At 39.0% G+C, this 18,586-nt stretch overlaps 1 protein-coding gene across 1 annotated transcript in view; it reads left to right on the top strand.

The window, feature by feature from the left end:
- ITGB6 (integrin subunit beta 6) overlaps positions 1 to 18,222 on the top strand; it is a 58,721-nt gene extending 40,499 nt beyond the window's left edge. The window contains exons 12-18 of the mRNA XM_009921686.2: positions 697 to 831; positions 1,050 to 1,467; positions 2,392 to 2,614; positions 5,154 to 5,251; positions 10,072 to 10,191; positions 12,303 to 12,469; positions 14,356 to 18,222. Of these exons, the coding sequence (XP_009919988.1) occupies positions 697 to 831; positions 1,050 to 1,467; positions 2,392 to 2,614; positions 5,154 to 5,251; positions 10,072 to 10,191; positions 12,303 to 12,469; positions 14,356 to 14,457 (1,263 nt within the window). The 3' untranslated portion in view covers positions 14,458 to 18,222. The remainder of the gene's footprint in view (positions 1 to 696; positions 832 to 1,049; positions 1,468 to 2,391; positions 2,615 to 5,153; positions 5,252 to 10,071; positions 10,192 to 12,302; positions 12,470 to 14,355) is intronic.
- The last annotated feature ends 364 nt before the right edge of the window (positions 18,223 to 18,586 follow it).

Genomic DNA, 18,586 nt, shown 5'->3' with positions numbered 1-18,586 from the left:
TAAGAAATGAGAACATTGTTGAATACAACTTGAAATAGCACCAGCAGCTCACGAAGCAGGAATTTCCGTGGGGAGAAGAAAGGAAGGGAGCAAGCCCCCCAGCTGCAGGAGCTCACCATGAGGGTCAGCTCTGTCTCTGGCCCTGGAAGCATCAGGCTAACTCATTGAGGCCCCGCACTGAGGCAAAACTGAGCTCAGAGCCTGCCCTGCCGTGAGAGAGGTTGTGAGGTTTGATTCTACCAGGAGAGATAAAGAGGGAGCGATATTGACACAGGTTGGCTAATCAGGAAAAGCCCAGTGCTAGCAATGCAATCGGGGACACAAAACCATTCCTCAGTAAGACCAGAGCTAAAGGAAAACCTGTATCAGTCAGCAGAGCGCTTGGTGATGAAAGACGATTTAATAAAACATTGAATTTATTCTCCTGCAAGGGCAGGAAATAAGCCCCGTGATAGCGGATATTAAACTGATACCACCATTGCTTTCCACTGAAAGACGGTTCTGTCGGCACTGGCTTTGTTTTGCTCGTTCCCCATTTTTCTTGCAATAGAGAAGTCTGTAAATAAAGTGCCAAACCCATTAATTTACTGCTGTGTAAGTCGGGATTAAGTTACAGTCCATATTACGCAGGCGTGGGGCACTAGCAGCGCTCGGCGGTGTTATTGCTCCATTCATCTCACGCCTTTTTCCTTTAAGGAGCTGAGGTCCGAGGTGGAGCTGGAGATCTTGGGTGAGACAGAAGGTCTCAATCTCTCTTTCACAGCCATCTGTAACAATGGGACCTTTTTTCCACATCAGAAGAAATGCTCTCACGTGAAGGTGGGAGACACAGTAAGTAAAGAACAAATTCTCAAAAGACATGAAGTCCACAGAATTTAGGACCCCAAGGCAGAGAGTTTGCTCTTTAATAAACAATCTTCCTCCAGACAAGTTACAAAAAAGTCGGCAGCATCTACGACCCTCTTGTTCTGTCCTCTGCACGTGCTTCCCAAGCACCCTGCAGAGCTACGTGCGCTGCAGCTCTGAACAGCCGCCTTTTTTTCTTCCAGGTCTCTTTCAACGTGACTGTAAGTCTCTCCTCCTGTGAAAAAACCAGAAGGCATATTGTGATAAAACCAGTGGGGCTCAGTGACACGCTGGAAATGGAAATTCATCCCCAGTGCAACTGTAACTGTCAGGCCAAGGCGGAGGCGAACAGCCCCAAATGCAACAAAGGGAGAGGGTCGTTCGAGTGCGGGGTGTGCGTCTGCAGCCCGGGGTACGTGGGGCCGCACTGCGAATGCGACGAGAGCTCCCTCGGCACCAGCTCCTGCAAGGGCTCGGCAGAGCAGAGCTCCTGCAGTGGCAGAGGAGACTGCTACTGCGGGCAGTGCGTTTGCCACCCGTCCCTGTACGGAAAAGTGTACGGGCCGCGCTGTGAATGCGATGACTTCTCCTGTGTGAGACACAGAGGGCTCCAGTGTGGAGGTACAGTCCCTTGACGCTATCTTAGCAGCTGCGTTTGAGAGCTTTATCATCTCACTCTCAGCTATGAGCTTGTGAATCTGTGTTTTCGTCATGTATTCAGTTGCAATCAGTTCTGTATAAAGTGTTATTTGCTATTTCTGAGCGATCTTTAGACTTAAGAAACAACTTTTAAGGCTGTTTGCAAGTTTAAAAATGAGACGCCTTTAACCACTCCATAGCTAGTCTAAGTTGGCATGGCTTTATTGGAGCATATCAGCTACCATCACACTGGGTCAGACTTTTAAAGGCTGTAGATGATCGTAGCTCCAAGGAAGTTTAGGTAAGTGTATTGACATACACCAGTGTTAGCCAGTGTACAATTTCACTCTAACATAATTACCAAAGCATAGCAATCTTAATTAATTAATCACTTTTAGGATAATTCTGATATTTTTATAATTTTAACCCAGTAACCACAATGATTCTCGGTTTATCTTAGTAAGATACAATCAGAATTTGAGAACTTGTATTTCTAATTTTTTTCCGGGCTATACCATTATAAATCAGAAGTGATTATATTGAAACAGTGGGGATAGCATTAAACTGGCAGGAACCAGCAATGAGATTGTGCTGAACAGATAGGCTGAAATTATGCTGCTATAAATGAAAAGAGGATTTACCCGTTAGGTTGTGCACTGTCAGGAGATAAGATCTGTGTGGAGGACTCCAGTGAAGAGAATGGAGCTGCACTGGCTTACAGCCAGTCTAAGCAAAAATTTGATCCCCTGGCTTAAAACTGCAAATGCTAGGGGAGGAAGAAAGATGTTTAAGAGTGAGAAGAGTTGGAGAGGGGAAAACATCTACTATCAAGGAGAATGATTTTAATGGCCATCATTCAGATTCCTATTAAGAGACTGATTTGAAGTATAATAAATATTTTTCCAGGCAATGGTGACTGTGACTGTGGAGAATGCATGTGCCACAGTGGATGGACTGGTGAATACTGTAATTGCACAACTGACACTAGCGCCTGCATTGCTGAGGATGGGACGCTGTGCAGTGGGAGAGGCGAATGCATCTGTGGGTCATGTGCTTGCACCCATCTGGGGGCTTCAGGCCAAACGTGTGAAAAATGTCCTCTCTGCGGTGACCCTTGCACTTCCAGGCGGTAATGTGCTGGTTTTACGTCTCTGATGTTTGTATCATCCAGGTATCTCTTTCCTATACTGACTCAACAGCGTGCTTGCTGCCGCTACTGTAAATTGGATTTACAGACCAGAACCCAAGAGCTTCTTTGTCCTTTGAGACGGGTAGTCGTAACTCATACATCAACCATTTATCAGCATTACTCTTGTACAAAAGGACTTTATGGAAAACAGTTTAATCACCTTCAAGCAGCACAAGTAACACATCACACTTCCATTGCTGTCCCTGGCTGTACAACTAATCAGAATGGTGGGCTTATACGATAACATCAGACAAAACCAGATGAACCTCCTTCCAGTCCACAGTACAGAATGTAAACATCCCAGCATAGCTGCTACAGCAAAATTGAGGACTCACAGAAAAATTTGGCATTTGTATCACCGTTCTCATGCATATGAATTAATAAGGTCACACTCTCTGCTCAAGCTTTCCGCATGTGCACATCCATAGTCCAAATTCAGTTAAGCTTGGCTGAATTAAAGAGGCCCAACTATGATAAACTAGGTCATAGTCTGAGGATGAAATGAGTGGGTAGCTGTATGTCATGTATAAGTTGATGATAAATTGATTGTAAAGGGTGAAGTGTCTTCTGTTCACTGAGCATACAAAATTTATGTAGCTGTGATGCACGGTGTATGTTATGCTGCATGATAGGAAAAGCAACCAAAAATGTGTGACATAAAGCTGACCGCTCTAAGTACACCCATGCTCATGCTTGTATTGTGAGCTCTTGTAGGGCTAAAGTCGGTCCAAAATGAGCAGTCTTCAGTAGAAATTTAAGCTAGAAGTTGAATTAGACTTCACAGAATACATGTTATTAATGACCCTGGTTTTGCTTGCTGAGCGCCGAGTCAGTGTAGGTTGCATTAATGTTTCATGATGATGTCATGTCTACTTATTTAGAGCTGAGGCCCATTTCTCTTCCATACCAGCTCTCCGCCACTGTATTTTCGTGCCTGCTGTTGCAGTCTATATCTGGGATGAGAAGCTATTCTAAGGCATGTGATTAAATCGTCATTTATGTTAGTGCTAAATTTGACCTACAAAAGCGAGCCTATCAGTTTGTTCAAAGCTTTAAGTAAAGAGAACTTCTGCATGCAACTCTTCTAAACACAAAGGACAATGCTGCTGCTTTGCCCAGTTTGGCAGAGAATAATAAATATAAAGTTACACGATGGGCATTACATTAGCCTATTTAAACATGTATATTGTATGCAGTGTTAGATCTTTTCTCTCTGTTTCAGTGTCTTCCCTTGCTGAAACGCAGGGCAGGGAAAGCCAAAAGAGAGAGAACATTGGGAATACCTGGGTAGGGTAACCGAGAGAGCTGAAAGACCAGGTCAGAGGGGATTGAGATCAATGGCTAGGCAGCCGAGAAAAAAAGTGGTAGTATGAGAAACATGGCAAATATTACAAAACCACCAACAACACTGAATTTGCCTCCATGAGATAGAGGCTATCCCATTACCCACTTGCTTTTACTATTTGCCATCTCCAGAGCGAGTGATACGGTCATCTCCATCCCGTGAAGATAATCTCAGCAGCCTCAGCATATTCCCATGGATATACGTAACTCGGTGCAAGAAGAGATGGCCAGTTTGGGGGGGATGTTTTGTTGCAGTTCTTCTCTTTTCTTTTCTTTAAGCAGTCGGTCCTTCAGGCTGCTTCTCAGAGTCTCAGCCCCTTGATCTGGATGAAAGTATTTGTGAAGAATCAGCAAGATACATTTTTGCATCAAAAATTTTCATATATGAATTCTGCTCGTTGTTGCCTTTTTCCATGAATAAACTCTGGATTTATTAAAATCCTCATTGACTTTCTGGGAAGATTTTCAGAGACTTCTAAAGGAATTGGTTTAGACTCTGTTTTTAAATAATATTTCAGTCATTCCACCATTAAATAAAGTAAATAATTTTCCAATAAATTGCATTAATATAATTAGGATCTAAGTAAGCGATTCCTGAGACAAGTAATCACATTCAAGATACATCTGTTGAGACACCTGAATAGTGTTTTAATACATTATTCAATAGACTTTCAACAAAGGAAGACTTATAGTAGGTGCCCCAGCTTGATCTCTCTGAAGTCGATTTCAGATATTGTTCATCTGATAGGCATTCCTTCAGCTGGTATTTAGCGTGAGCTTAGTTCAGAATATTTATTTTTGAAAATGAATGTTATGTGTGAGTAACCGCATGTCTTTGATAGACCTACATGAATAATGTTGCCTGGGGTTCTGTCTGGTAGCTAATAAGCTGGGAGAGAAAAGAGGATGAGAGAGAGCTTATCCACAATACCTTTATTCAGGTGGGGGTTTTTTTTTGGTTGGGTCTTTTTTTTTTTTGGTGGCAATACCTATCATATTTCCAAGAACTACTGTATCCATAGCACAAGACCTTTTGTTTAGCTTCTTTTTAAAATGCAGATGCATACATACTGGCTTTTATGTTGTTGCCTTGTGACAGGCAGAGATTGATGAGCTGCTGAATTATTTTCTGCAGGAGCTGTGTGGAATGTCACTTGGCTTCCAATGACAAGTCACCGGGAGAATGCAGTGACAAATGCAAATTGGTTGATGCAACTATCAGCACCACAAAGGGTTTGTATACTCCGTCTTCCTTTTCTGTGTGTGCGTGATTAGTGATAGTTTCCACTTTCAGCAATTTTATATTTGAAAGTAGCCTTGTTTTTCTGCCGTGGAATTATGTTATGGCTCATAAGGCGATTCCTGTCTGTCTATGGTTCTTCTGTGGTAAGTAGGAAATGCAGATCAGGGCTGGTATTACCCTTCCAGGTTAATTAACTCACTGGATCATGCCTACTTTCTAAGCAGTTTATGTAAGAAAGTATAGAATTTAATAAATACCAGTCCCTGCAAATCAATGGCTGATGAAAGGCCCTGAGTTTAAGTCACGCCTGTACCGTGAGTTCCAGCATGGCTTCTTTTACCATACAAATGCAAAACCTGACTCCAGTCCTTATGCAGACTCTTGATTACAGTTGGCAACTAGATACAGCCCTTTTACCTGTGGCAAAGACATTTCTAGTAGTCTAAAGGCTAAGCACAACTTTCAGTTGCTTGCTTTAATTAAAAACTGCCCCCCAACAATAGGTATTTCTGGAATAGGAATTAACTTTGAATAAAATAGTACTCTCAGAAAAAAAAATATAACTTAAAATGAAATAGTGTATCTTTTTCTTTCCTGTAGAGGAAGGTGCTTGCCTGTTTAGTAGGCAGTCTGTATTTATTCTAATTGCAATTCTAGTCCCAATCCTATGGCAAAATGCAATTGTTAGGTGAGGCAGAACATAGGTACATATATCCACATCACATATGTACCACAAGTATTAAATAAGACAAATGGAAGAATTAGGATGACAATGCAGAATGCTGTATGCACATCTACGGTTTGTGTCTCCAAAGTTGGAAGCCCATCCAGAGCTGCATGCATGCAGAAATTTCACTGATGTACATCTTTCCAACAAAGCTCCATTTTTTGTTTTTGATGACTTTACTCCATAATACAGCACTTAAAAGTTGCAAATATTGCCCTTGTAAGGAAAACTAACTCTAATTTTGTATTTTTATTGAAATTATTATTATGCTTTGCCTTTCTAGACATCAGTATTTGTTTATAAACAAAAAAAAATGTCTTTACAAGCTTCAAAGCACTTTTATTGTATCTCTGTCGTTAGTAAAGTTTTCAGGTTGCTTTTGCCAGATGGCAGATATTTGTAGCTAGGAATATATAAGACATTCTACTTTCAAATATAATGAATACTAATCAAAAGCAGAAACAGTCATTTATATAGCTCTGTTTATGTACACAGAGGTCACAGGAATATGAGCATGACAACATCATCTCCTGTTCCTGCTTATTTCCTTTTTTTCATGTCCTGTGCTTCCCTGATTGGGACTGTCAGCTACTTCTTTAGATTTAAAATTTATTTGCAGCAGTTACAGCAACTGCTGTAGTGAAGGCTGGGTAACTGCTTCCACAATAACCCCTCAAAAAAAAAACCAAACCAAAAAAAAAGCTGTTGCAAACTGTGTTTCATCTTAAATGCTTGTGTAATAGCTCAAAGGGTTTGTTTTGGCATGGAGGTAGCATCAAGAGGAAAAAAAGTCTTCATCATAATAATAATAAAAAAATCCTAAAATCAAAACTCTATTACCTAAACAAAAAAAAAAATAATTTGAAAGTGGTATAACTAGACCACCACATAATATTTAAGACAGTTTATCGAGCAACTTCATATGGTAGCATACTGCTTCTTTCTGGTTTATATTTCAGTTTCTTTAATGCTTCAAGGATTTATGAAAACTAGAAATAGCTCTAGGTTAAATAAAATATTAGCACTTTAAAGATTTACTTTCTCTTTTGCATGTGTATGTTGCAACACAGTGACTGGAACTGTGGAGCAATAAAAAAAAAAGGCGTAGTCTTTACATTTTCCTGTTTTCTGGGAATGCCTATTTTAGCCTCTGATCTGTGCCTTTCGCCTCCTCTGCTCCGGTTCTGTGGTGCCGGGGTTTTCTCTTCCTGCTCCGCCGCAGCAGGGTCACCGGCACGGCCGCGGTGCGGGCAGCCTCTCCGCCTGGGCTGGGGATCCAGCAGGGCACGGGGTGGCACAGCAGCTCTGGGGCTGCTGACGGCTTCACATTCACTGGCCTTATCTCCATGGCAGGCATCGCTTTCAAATATTTCTTTTCATCCTTTTTTAATGTTTGAATAGTAAATCAGGCTAATCCCCCCCTTGCCAGATGGGTGTAAGAGGAGCCCTTGTTGCACTACTCGCTACCCAGGAGGAACCGCAATTCCTAAAAAGTGGCTCCTGCCACCACCGCAGCCACAGGGCACCAGGCTGCTCCTGCCACAAGCCCAACAGGGACAGTTACACTTTCCGGAGGAACGGAGTTTTTCCTACCACATAGTGTTGACACTGCACAAATTCCCAGTACGGCAACAAAGTGGATGCTGGAGCCTGAACAAACCTCTATATCGGTGCTGCTCTCTTGTTCTGACTCAAAGTGAGACGAAACTGTTCAAAACCAGCATTTTGTTGAGCAAAAGACAAACAAGAAAGGGCATAATGACATGTAAATTTACAGCTAATCTTTTTTTGTTGAATCTTTTATCTAAGTATCTGTTAGGAAACAGTCTTTCACTCTCTGAGGCCCCAGCTTGCCTGTTACCCAATTCTTCTTCCAGCGTGACTCCAACGATTTCAAATACCATTGAAATGAATGGAATTAGGCTGCAGGCAGAAGTGGAGAAAGTATGATGATTCACTGCAGAACTCAGAAAGTTACACACGTGTAAATTACAGGATTTTACCTACCTAGGCAAATTTTTGTGCTGATGAACTGAGAATAATCTATGCAGTAGTCTCTTTTAGTGATCCCTCATCCTAAAAATAACATCAGAGAAATAAAAATACTAAGCATAAGCTGGGTTCTGAATAGCTTGAACTGGCATCTTTGCTTTCATTTCTACATCCTTGCACATAATCAGATTTCAGCTCCCTTAGGTCTCAAATTATGACCTTAAATTAAGAATCACAATTTAAAAATAATGATTATATTTGCAGTTATTGCCTTCTGGATGATATTTGGAATATGCCTGCAAGTTTTTCTCTGCCTTCAGAATAGCTAACAACTACCCTTTTCCTTCTTCTTCTTCTTCTTCTTCTTCTTCTTTTTTTTTTTTTTTTAGCCAAGCTAATATTCTTTGGATCTGCTTGCTTAAAAGAGTTGGGAAACAACAAATATTGCAAAACTTGTGACAGTGTTACTGGAATTGTGACCTGGCAATGAGTGCCATTAATTCAGTACACTCAGTCTGCAGTTTGTGGCCCTTCCTTCTAACAAAACCAAATCTTGTTAAATCAGCAAGCCTTGTCTGCCTGTCACCTTGACAGATAACACATTGCTCTGCCACCAAGGACAGGCAACAGCTTAAATGCAAGATTATCCCAAATCAAGAGCATGTTTCCATTGAAATTCAATCAGATGTGATTCTCTTTTCATAACAAGCAGAGAAAATGACTGTAAGGTAGTCAACTGTTTATACTTTCTTATTTTCTATGGTGTTTAATAGTGTTTTCTATAAGATCAAATCTTATGATAATAAGCAATATGAAAAAAAAAAAGAAAAAAGTAGAAAAGTGAGCACTTTTATTTCTTTATGTACCATAGGTTTCTTTAAAATCCATAGTCCTATCTGGTTCCTACTTTGCATTTCATTACTCTTCATATTAAAGTTTGAGGACTTAAGGTTTTTAGTACAGTTGCTTATGAAATTTCAGTAAGAGTTTTGAATGGGTAAGAAATAATGGAGAGTGACAATTATTTTTAAAGAAATGTTTGAGAAGCTTACTGTATTTTCTTGTCTCTAAAAATAAAACCTAAGAAGTTTTTCTAAAAATGTATTGAAAAGCATACCTAGATTTCCAGTGCTGTTCAAATCATGGGTTATATGGAAACATAATAGGCATTCAGCCTCAGAGGTATTATTGCACACAGTTATAAGGCCAGACATTTTTGCTCTGTAAAAATATTATATAATGGTTATGCTCCAAATTACGGCATTTCTGGCTCTGGATCTGTAGTCTCAATTTTCAATCGACTTATTTGCTTTATATTTTCCCTCACAGCCAGCTTCCTCCTGCCTCCCTGTTCCCTTTGAATGAACTTTTCTCTGCAGAAAAGGTTTCCCAGTTAGGAATCATCTGGGAAAAAAAAAAATTAAGTTTTTGTGCAGATCTACATTAAATGGAGAGACAAATAAATGGGGGCAGACCATCATCTTGGGTCACTTTTTATCTGCTTCCTTTGGAATCACATTACAAAGATCCCAGAATTGCAGTTTTCTGTTATTAATCTATATTTTTTGTTGTGACAGTACTGGACACACTAATCTTTGAGAGGGCTATTGTGGAAGAAATAAATGGGAACCCTTTTAACAATATCCATTGCTGTTTGATGTATGTATATCTCTTTCTGAAACAGAATCTAGACATGGTAGGAGGAACTGTAAACCAAAGAGAACATACTGTTTACTTTGTCCTATAAGTGGGGACTATTACATTTCCTAGACAGCTGGTGGTTAAGCATCTTGGAAGCACTTCCAATTCATTGATATTCACAGTAGACTAGATTAATAAGGTGCGCTAGACGGTTGGTGCAGATTGACAACACGTGGATCAGTTCTTTGGAAATATAAGTGAAAAGTCAGAACAAAACAAAGCTTGGGTTGGAGGAAAAGTTGTTAAACCCAGTAGAATTTCTGCTTTCATCTTTCACTCTCTACCATCCACAGACGAGGCTGTGACAGACACGATGCCAGCAGTCTCTCTTGTTACTATGTGTTAAATTTCATTTGATCTGATGAATGACTTTTTTCCCTCCCTCTGCAGATTATTCAGAGGATAAATCCATTCCCTGCTCTTTGCAGGGGGAAAACGAATGTATAACCACATTTCTACTGGCTATGGATGAGCAGGGAAGGACAGTCATTCATAGCATAGAACAGAAAGGTAAGCAGTGAATATTGCTTTTTCTACATGAAATCTGATTTAAAAACACAGGCAGGATGAGCTATCTAGAAGCTGAGCTCTTTTAAGCAGCACTGCACCTCCTTGTGTTTGTAGCTTTCCTCTGCCCAGCCAAAAGAGCACCTCCTCGAGTACGTATTTAATGTATTAGTAAAATAAATACTTGGCCTTTCATGAAAGATGGGCAGAACGATCCGTGGGCTGCAAGAGTAAGTTCATTTTTCTAAAGCCCTGTGCAATTATAAGATGATGATACCAAATGTCATTTGCATTATATGAGAAAACTATAATTCACTTTGAAATGACATGTATTTCATAGATGGACAAATCTCCAAAAGACTATCTGATTGGGTATACCTGATGAAATTCTAAAATATAATTACATTTAATGTTGCAGCATCATTAAGCTTTGAATATTTTGCATAACTAACAGATATTCAACCAGTCTCCTGATATCCTTTCATTTAACATTACTTCTTTATTTAGTGTTGTTTCACTACTGATTTTTCATTAAAGCTCCTAACAATTTAGGACAGGAGAGAACAGACACCACTTTTCAGCTGCCAAACAGTTTAGTTTCCAGGCAAAGAAAATGCCTTTTTTGGGGGCAGGGGGCGGGGGGGGCGGGGAAGATGGACATGGCACACCCAGTGTCTCAGCGCTAAATGTTAGATAAGTTTTAGGGAAAGCCATGCAGAATTGTAACCTCATTCTGTTGGCACAAATGGCATTTATTTTGTTAACCCTTTGTGCAGCCTTTCTGTAGCATACATGTGAAAATGAAAGGGATTTCACTGCACAAAAAAGCAGCTTCTACCATAAGAACAGTAGTCTGGTTTTGTATAGGTTACTATTACAGCAAAGACGGTTGTAACAAAGCTAGTACTAAAGAAGCGCATCCCTTTGTAAACTACACCCCTAAGATTCAAGAATTTAAGGGTAAGATTTTCTCTTTATTAAATACATTTACTATGCATTTTAAGTAGACCTGAAAAAAAAAATTTGAAAGACATATCTTAAGGAAAGCACGGTTCATTAAACGCTGTGTAGTGGCCCTGCAACAACCCTACGATAACCAGGTTCACTGTCATCTGCTGTTCTGCTCCTGGGCCTTGAAACTACTGTGCTGTGGTGGCTGCAATGCATGCAGATATGAACTGAGATGAGACCTTCAGAAATGCTCTAGAAATTGATTTCATTTATGGAACCAAACTCAAGATGGTACCAGTAGCCAGACCGTTAACCCACTGCTCAAACCAGACCCCTCAGAATTAGTTAAATGATGACATCAAGCAAAAAAAGTAATGTGAAATACAATCATGTAAGCCAAATAAGACTGAAATGAAATTTTCAATGTCCTTAACCCATGGTTCAGCAGAAAAATTTGTAAAATACTAGCGTTCACCAACTTTCATGAACAATACTTTTTAATATTAAAACAACGGAACTTCTTTGCATTTTGGTGAAGCAAAAACTTCAGTTTTAATTTCGACTCTCTGAAATATTGTATGATAAAATTTATTGCAGAATTTGAAATGCAAAATTCCTTCAAATTCTTCAGTCCAATGTTTTCATCACGTCTAATGGATTTTTTCCTCTATGTTTTAATGAGTGAAATGCAGTTTCCTCTATTTTCTCAATATCATTGGTGACTTCACCCTGATACAGATTTTGCTAGAATCTTTTCCTCTGCAACACACTAAATATCAGTTAATTGAAGTAGAGCTTCAGCCGTAATATTGTAAAATTCATAATCTTGTCAACTCAGCCCTGGTTTTTAGAATTATATCGACACAGATCTGAAAATTATTTTCTAACATTTCTTTTCAGAATCTGCGTCTGTATCCAGCAGCTGCTAATAGACATGGTAAAAGAGCAGTGGAAGAAGTTAGCAATTAAATTTTTAAACGTTTTAATGCAATATTTTTCAGCCAGTTTCACAAACCCTTTAGCAAGCTAACAGGAGGAAAATAACATAGACTTGAAGGAAAAGGCATGCACAGTTCACAGCAAATGAGAAGCCCACCATGCCTCTTGGATGTTTTTAATCGCCTAAAATTTATTGATAGTCATAATTGGTTTTGTTTCCACAGATTGCCCACAGCTTCCAAACATCCCAATGATAATGGTGGGCGTCACCCTTGCTATCCTCCTCATTGGCATTGTTTTACTTTGTATATGGAAATTACTGGTGTCAGTTCAAGACCGAAAAGAGGTGGCCAAGTTTGAAGCAGAAAAATCGAAAGTTAAATGGCAAACGGTACGTTAACTGCATTGATTTTATATGAGGTTCTTTAATTTGCTTGCATGATGCACAACTGCCTTTAAAAATCTGTGTCTTGGTTTTGTTCTTTTAAATTGATAGATTTTACTGATAGGTTTTCACTACATTAAGTATTCTATAAAGTAAAATTACAATTTTTTTAGGGATGAAAAATAGCTGGAGTTCAATCTCCTAGTTTAATTTCTTCCACATGTAAAAGCGTGTAGATAACATTTTATTATTAGTTGGTTTTTTTAATCAGTACCTCGCCTTTGATTAACCTTAGCGAAGTTGTTCGCTGCCCATGTAATTATCAGAGGCATACTCCTCTTCCCAGAAACAGAGCCCATTTTGGGAAAGAGAGGTTATTGATGGTCTCTGTCATGATGAGAGCCCACTCACACAGAGGAGCAATCAATGTAAGCTGCCCAAAATGTAGGTAAAAGGCCAGAGAAGTTCAGGCCTTCTCTTCTATCTATAGCTTGCGGATGTCTAATGCAAGCTTATACCACATGTTCCCTTTTCTTCTTTCCTTTCTGCCCTTGAATTTTTTGCTCTTCTGCAAAAGCTTTGAGACTTCTGAGGCTCTTTGAAAAAAAGCACGTTGAGTAAGCATTTCTGGTGGGTGTCAGGAGGACAGGCGATACGCTGCCGTTCACCCAGCTCCATTCTCGCACAAAGCCCTGTGATCGCAACATTTCTGCAAGAATGGACGCTGCTGCCCTTTCAGCTTTTGAGATGGGAAAAATCAGTTGCTTACAGGCAAGGCCACCTGAGAATGTTTTCTTATCCTTCGAGTGAGCTACATGTGGGAAGAGGGAAGGGAAGGATACACTTGATAGAAGCATTTTCATTTTCTTTCTGTTGCAAGAGGAAATGATAGGAAGTGAATCATGGGAGGCCAGGATTAAAAGCCCAGGTGGGACTTACCCTTCTCCCAACGCGTGGTAGTCTGTGTGGCTCAAGGACCGTGACAAGTCACACCTCACCGCTGAGACATTATCTGTGCTTTTAGAATGGTCCAACCACAACATTTGATACACAAATTATATTGGACATATTTGATAAAGTATTGTTTGATGACGTGCATTACTTTAATCCGGGAGGCAGATGCGAAGGGAAGCATGTTCCTGCCCTTAGACTGGTTTGTGCTGCCTCATATAGACCAGTCTGAATTTCAGTGGCTTGGAATGTGAGCGAGCTGCTGAAGGCTCTTCTAAGATGACCAAAGGTGCAAAATTACTTCTGTACAAAGAATAGACCAGAAGTCCTCACTAGGGAAAAGAAACGGTGGGAGGAGGGTGTGTTACTGGTCTATAAAATTATGACTGGGGAAATTGAAGAGGGGACATCTGTTCACTGACTTTTCCCAAGCAAGCACAGTGAGATAGCAGGCTCCAAAGAAGCCAGAAGATATCATTAGACAACACCTGCTTAGGGCATATGATTTATTTCCAAAGATATTCTGGATGATAAAAGTTTGCATGGGTTCAAAATGTCTACAGACAAATCCCCAGAAGGAGGACATCCCCTCTGACCCAAGAGCTTTGTGAAATGTGTGTCAGCTTTTCCACGGGCAGCCTGCGTTGCCTGCTGTTGGGAACACGTCGCTGGGCCAGGCAGATGTCTGGCCCGACTTCCTCATGAAATAGAGTACAAATCATCTTTTGCACATTAGGAAGCAGAGTGGTACTAGCTGGTGCATGTACGACCTATATCATAATGCGGGGTCAGGAATCATGGACCAAAATGATCCCTTTGCTGAAGAGGTACGCTCAAGGCAGTTCTGTGCAACTACATCTGCTCGCAGATGAAGCAGTGGCAAGATGAGTTAAACATTGCGTGACTCCCATTTCTTCTGTTTTTGTTTGGTTTTTTTTTAGGAAACAAATCCACTGTACAGAGGCTCAACAACCACTTTTAAAAATGTAACTTACAAGAACCAAGAAAAGCAAAAAGGGGCCATGGCTGCAGATTTCTGTTAGCACCTCCGACACTACAAACTTAGTTTGACTGGCAGAAAATCTAAACCCACTTGTTTCTTCTCAGCTGATTATGTGATATTTGTTTGCACATTGCAGTGGTATAATCATTCTGTTAGAGAAAATATATCTTGTGTTGGGAAAACTATAGATAACACATTACTGGTAAAGGTTAGCAGAAATATTAAACCTCCCCCTTTAATATTAAGGCACCCCATCTTAAAAAAATAGCATCACAAATATTTTTAATTTTCTCATTAATACTGAGGATTAAAAATTATCATGTGTAAGCCTATTTTTGTGAAATTAGGTATATACAATGAGCTCTATACTACTTTGTTCATACACACAATCCCATATATTTGTGTTTAGGAATGTATTTGTACCAGTCTGTTTGGTGGGCTGGTTTAAATTTAAAAAAATATTCTTTTCATGAATGCTGCTTAAACTACTGAGGTTAGAGGTTCCTCATATCACCTGTGTGACTAAATAGTTTTTCATCAGAAACAAGGAGTGCTATTGCCTATCTTCTGTGCATCTAAGGTATACAGAAACATCTCCTCTCTAACTCTTCTTTCTTGTCCTGTTTCCCTATTTCCTTGTCGTTGTTGCTGTTTGGTGTTGTTTAAGAACACAGTCCCTGGGGTTATCTCAGGGAAAGCTAAATCAAGCCCTTATTCACTTGCAGAGTTGTTTTCTGTTCTAGGCATAGACTGCCTTTTCTTCCCCTCCCCTTTCCTTTAAATTCTAGTAGAGAGGACCCAGAGCAAAAGAGAAATATTTGTAAATTAGAAACCCCAGTAAAGAAACTTTAAACCAGAGGATTACCAGAACTCCATTTCACCATTTACATCCTGTTTAGGCACTCAAAATAAACCTCACATGCTGGACCGTTGCATGAACAGTTGCAGGAGCCCTTTACATGCGGGAAAAGTTCACACGCAAAGACCCAGTATCACACACAAAGACAGTAGTCTTTTGCTGATATATCCAAAATTGTGAAGTTCTTTCAATGCCCAGCAGCCAAACCATGTATTCATGTGTGAAATAATGTATTCAGCTCTTTTGGGCTGATTTGGTTTTTTGGTTTTTTTTTGGTTTGTTGGGTTTTTTTTTCCAAACGAAGCAACAAATAGATCTATGGATTCCACTTCATATTAATTTCCATTATGTTAGTGAGTATTTTTAATCTCAGTTTTAGCTAGTTAGTAATGACTTGCCATAAATTTTTAAATTGTAATGCTGTTATCATGCATAGCACTAGGAAATAAAAAGCCCCCCCAAATCAGTTAACATGCTGGCATAAACAATTACAACATTGGACTATTTTAAGCGAACAATAATATACTTTACTCTTTAATATAACTTTTCCTCCGCATTTTTTAGTATTCTGGAACAGATGGTCCAAATGTACATATGAATGTACTTACAAAAGAAGACCTAGAAATCAAAGGTACATCGACACAGTCACAGACAAACAATTATGTACATTCCCTATGGTAAATCATATATTTGATCTAAAAAACTTGATGTCCATTTTGTAATAAATATTTACAAAGTCTGTGCAACTTTAGTCTCTGTATCCTCTACAACTCCTGGATGCGAGACTGATATATTAGCTAGCTCTGACCCATGCCTGTTTTAGGGCCTGATCCAAAGCCTACTGGAGTCAATGGCTACAGATGAGGATCTAGTTTCAGTGAAACTATTAGTTTTGGTTTACAAAGATTGTTTTGTTTAAACAAACTGGTTAATACTGTCTATTAGTGGATTAGAACCTATAGTATATATTTCTGTGCGAAGAGAAATAAACAGTATCAGATGCCTTTGGAAAGAAGGTGATGCTATAATCACATATTACATACAAAATTATTGCAGTGTGAACGAAATGATGGCTGTCATTAAACTGGAACAGATTAATTACAGGTTCACATCTGTACTCTTCAGTATTCCTGCATCTCTCATAGTGGAAACTGTGCACAGACAAAGGCTTGCATCTGCAGCCCTTCCAACCACTGGACTTCCACATATGTCAGTGCAACTTACATGTGGGACCAAATCCTGTTTCCCTGGCACATGGATAAACTCATGGGAGGCAAAGCTGACCCCTGGATTCTGTCTCAGATTCCACTTGGGTCAGGATTGCCTAAGGAACTAGGGAACTCTGGATTTAGGCCGTGTAAATTATCTGTTACTCTTTTGTTTTTCATGTAGAAGTCATCAAATGACAAACTTTCCTGGAAGAAATGAAAATATTTTTATTACTTTTAAAGTAATAAAATTCTATACTGTTTATTAAATACCTTTTAAGTTCTGTTTCTGAGAAGGCTGATTCTGCTACTCAATATTAGGGTTGAAAGACTTTCTTCTGCAAGTCACCCATTTCAATATTGAAATACATTTTAGTATTCAAACATTATCAACAAAGTGGTGTTCACATTTCCTGTCAAACGCTTGGTGGCCTACATTCCCTGTTCCTACAGGAGATTTCATTTCACAAAGCTACTCGCGCTTTTCCCATCACTTGCATCTTCTGATCATCAGCAAAGATCCCATTTGGTATATAGACAATGTTTACAGTCCAATTACTTCTCCTAGCAATCTCTCTCCAATTTATGAAAGATGTACAGAAATCAGGCAGTATGTTTTGCAATTTCCCTGCTGTGACTGACTGTACTAAAATGTTCTGTGCATCTTCAAAATCATCAGGATGGAAATCACTCAAATAATTAAGAATTCATCAGAAGAGAGAAAATAGGTGGTCTTGGTGAGGAAGGTCTCTATTACTGAGGGATATCAAAGAACTAGGCTCATTCATACGAGCCGTCCTTTTAACAGCATTAATTTATATCATGAATTTTGACTAAACTCCCAGATTTCAAGAACTTTCAAGATCTCACTTGGCATTCACCCTAGAAACAAGAGTGGTGTTCATCTTTTTTTTAACTATATTATTTTTATTGTGTAGCATTTGTACCAAATTTCATCTTTTTCTTTTTTTTTCTCCACCAAATTATGAGTGGGTTTGTGTGTGGTGAGTGGGATGAAAAAGTCTTTCTGCTGTTTTCATGAATATTGTTTTGACCTGAGGCTGGACCTTGAGAGTGGCCAAAACATTTTTTTTAATAGTAATACTTCTATTCACTGAAGAGTTAAACTGAATAAAAGAATAATCATTAGCAATTTTATGGTATTTGTGTATCTTTTACACCCTGTAGAATGGTAATTTCAGTAATGTACGTTAAATGGATAATTTTTCATTTGATTTATAAAAGTTGCATGTTAACCTGTATTGTATATGTCCAGATTGCATTCAACTTTGTTTTGTAATATAACTAGTGGGTAATGAGTCTGCGATACGAGACTCAGATGTCAAGTGCAATACTCTCCATGTAATGTCTGCCTTTATACAGAAATTCAAGGTTTGTTTTGCAGTGGGCATAAGGGAGTTATTGCCCCACAAAACTTATCACACACAATCTAAAAACAAAAAAAAAGAGGCAATTTTTATCTTAGTCTATTTGAAAGAAACAGGTAAATGCCTCAACTTGTTTCTGTAAAAAAGGAGTTATTTAACCTTGAATAAAGATTGTAAAATTGAATGCATTTTTAATATACTTTTATTGTTCTTTCTTCATTTTCCATTTTGGCATGTGTTTTTATCATTGCTTTCACATGATTTGATGAATCTTAGCAAATTTCTCATGCTTTGGCATACCCTAGAGCTTATTTTATAACCCCTCTCCCACCTTTTTTTAAGACAGCACATGAGATTTGATGTCTGGATTTTCTTCTATTTATGATCCTTTTACTTTTCAAGGAAATGAGTTAATGGATGAATGCTGTAAGCAACCTATTTCTGGAACTCTGATTGATTACATATGGCATTCTTTTATACAGCGATCCTGAAATTGCACAACTTGCTTAAAGCTAAAGATCCATCCATTCCATAAATGTAACAGCAGTAATATCCTTTTGGAACTACATGGCAAAGTGCATATATTCTCTCTAATCTCTTTAATTCTTTTTTTCCTATAATGAAAAGTCATGTATTTTGATGTCTGCTAATTTCCTGCTCTGAGGAAGAGAACATTCCTCTGCACCCTTGACAGAACTGTAAAGTCTATTGTAT

This window comes from Haliaeetus albicilla, chromosome 4 (genome assembly GCF_947461875.1).
Source record: "Haliaeetus albicilla chromosome 4, bHalAlb1.1, whole genome shotgun sequence".
Taxonomy (NCBI): Eukaryota; Metazoa; Chordata; class Aves; order Accipitriformes; family Accipitridae; genus Haliaeetus; species Haliaeetus albicilla.
Note: the sequence above shows the minus strand (reverse complement) of the source record. Positions and strands in the feature narration are given on the sequence as shown.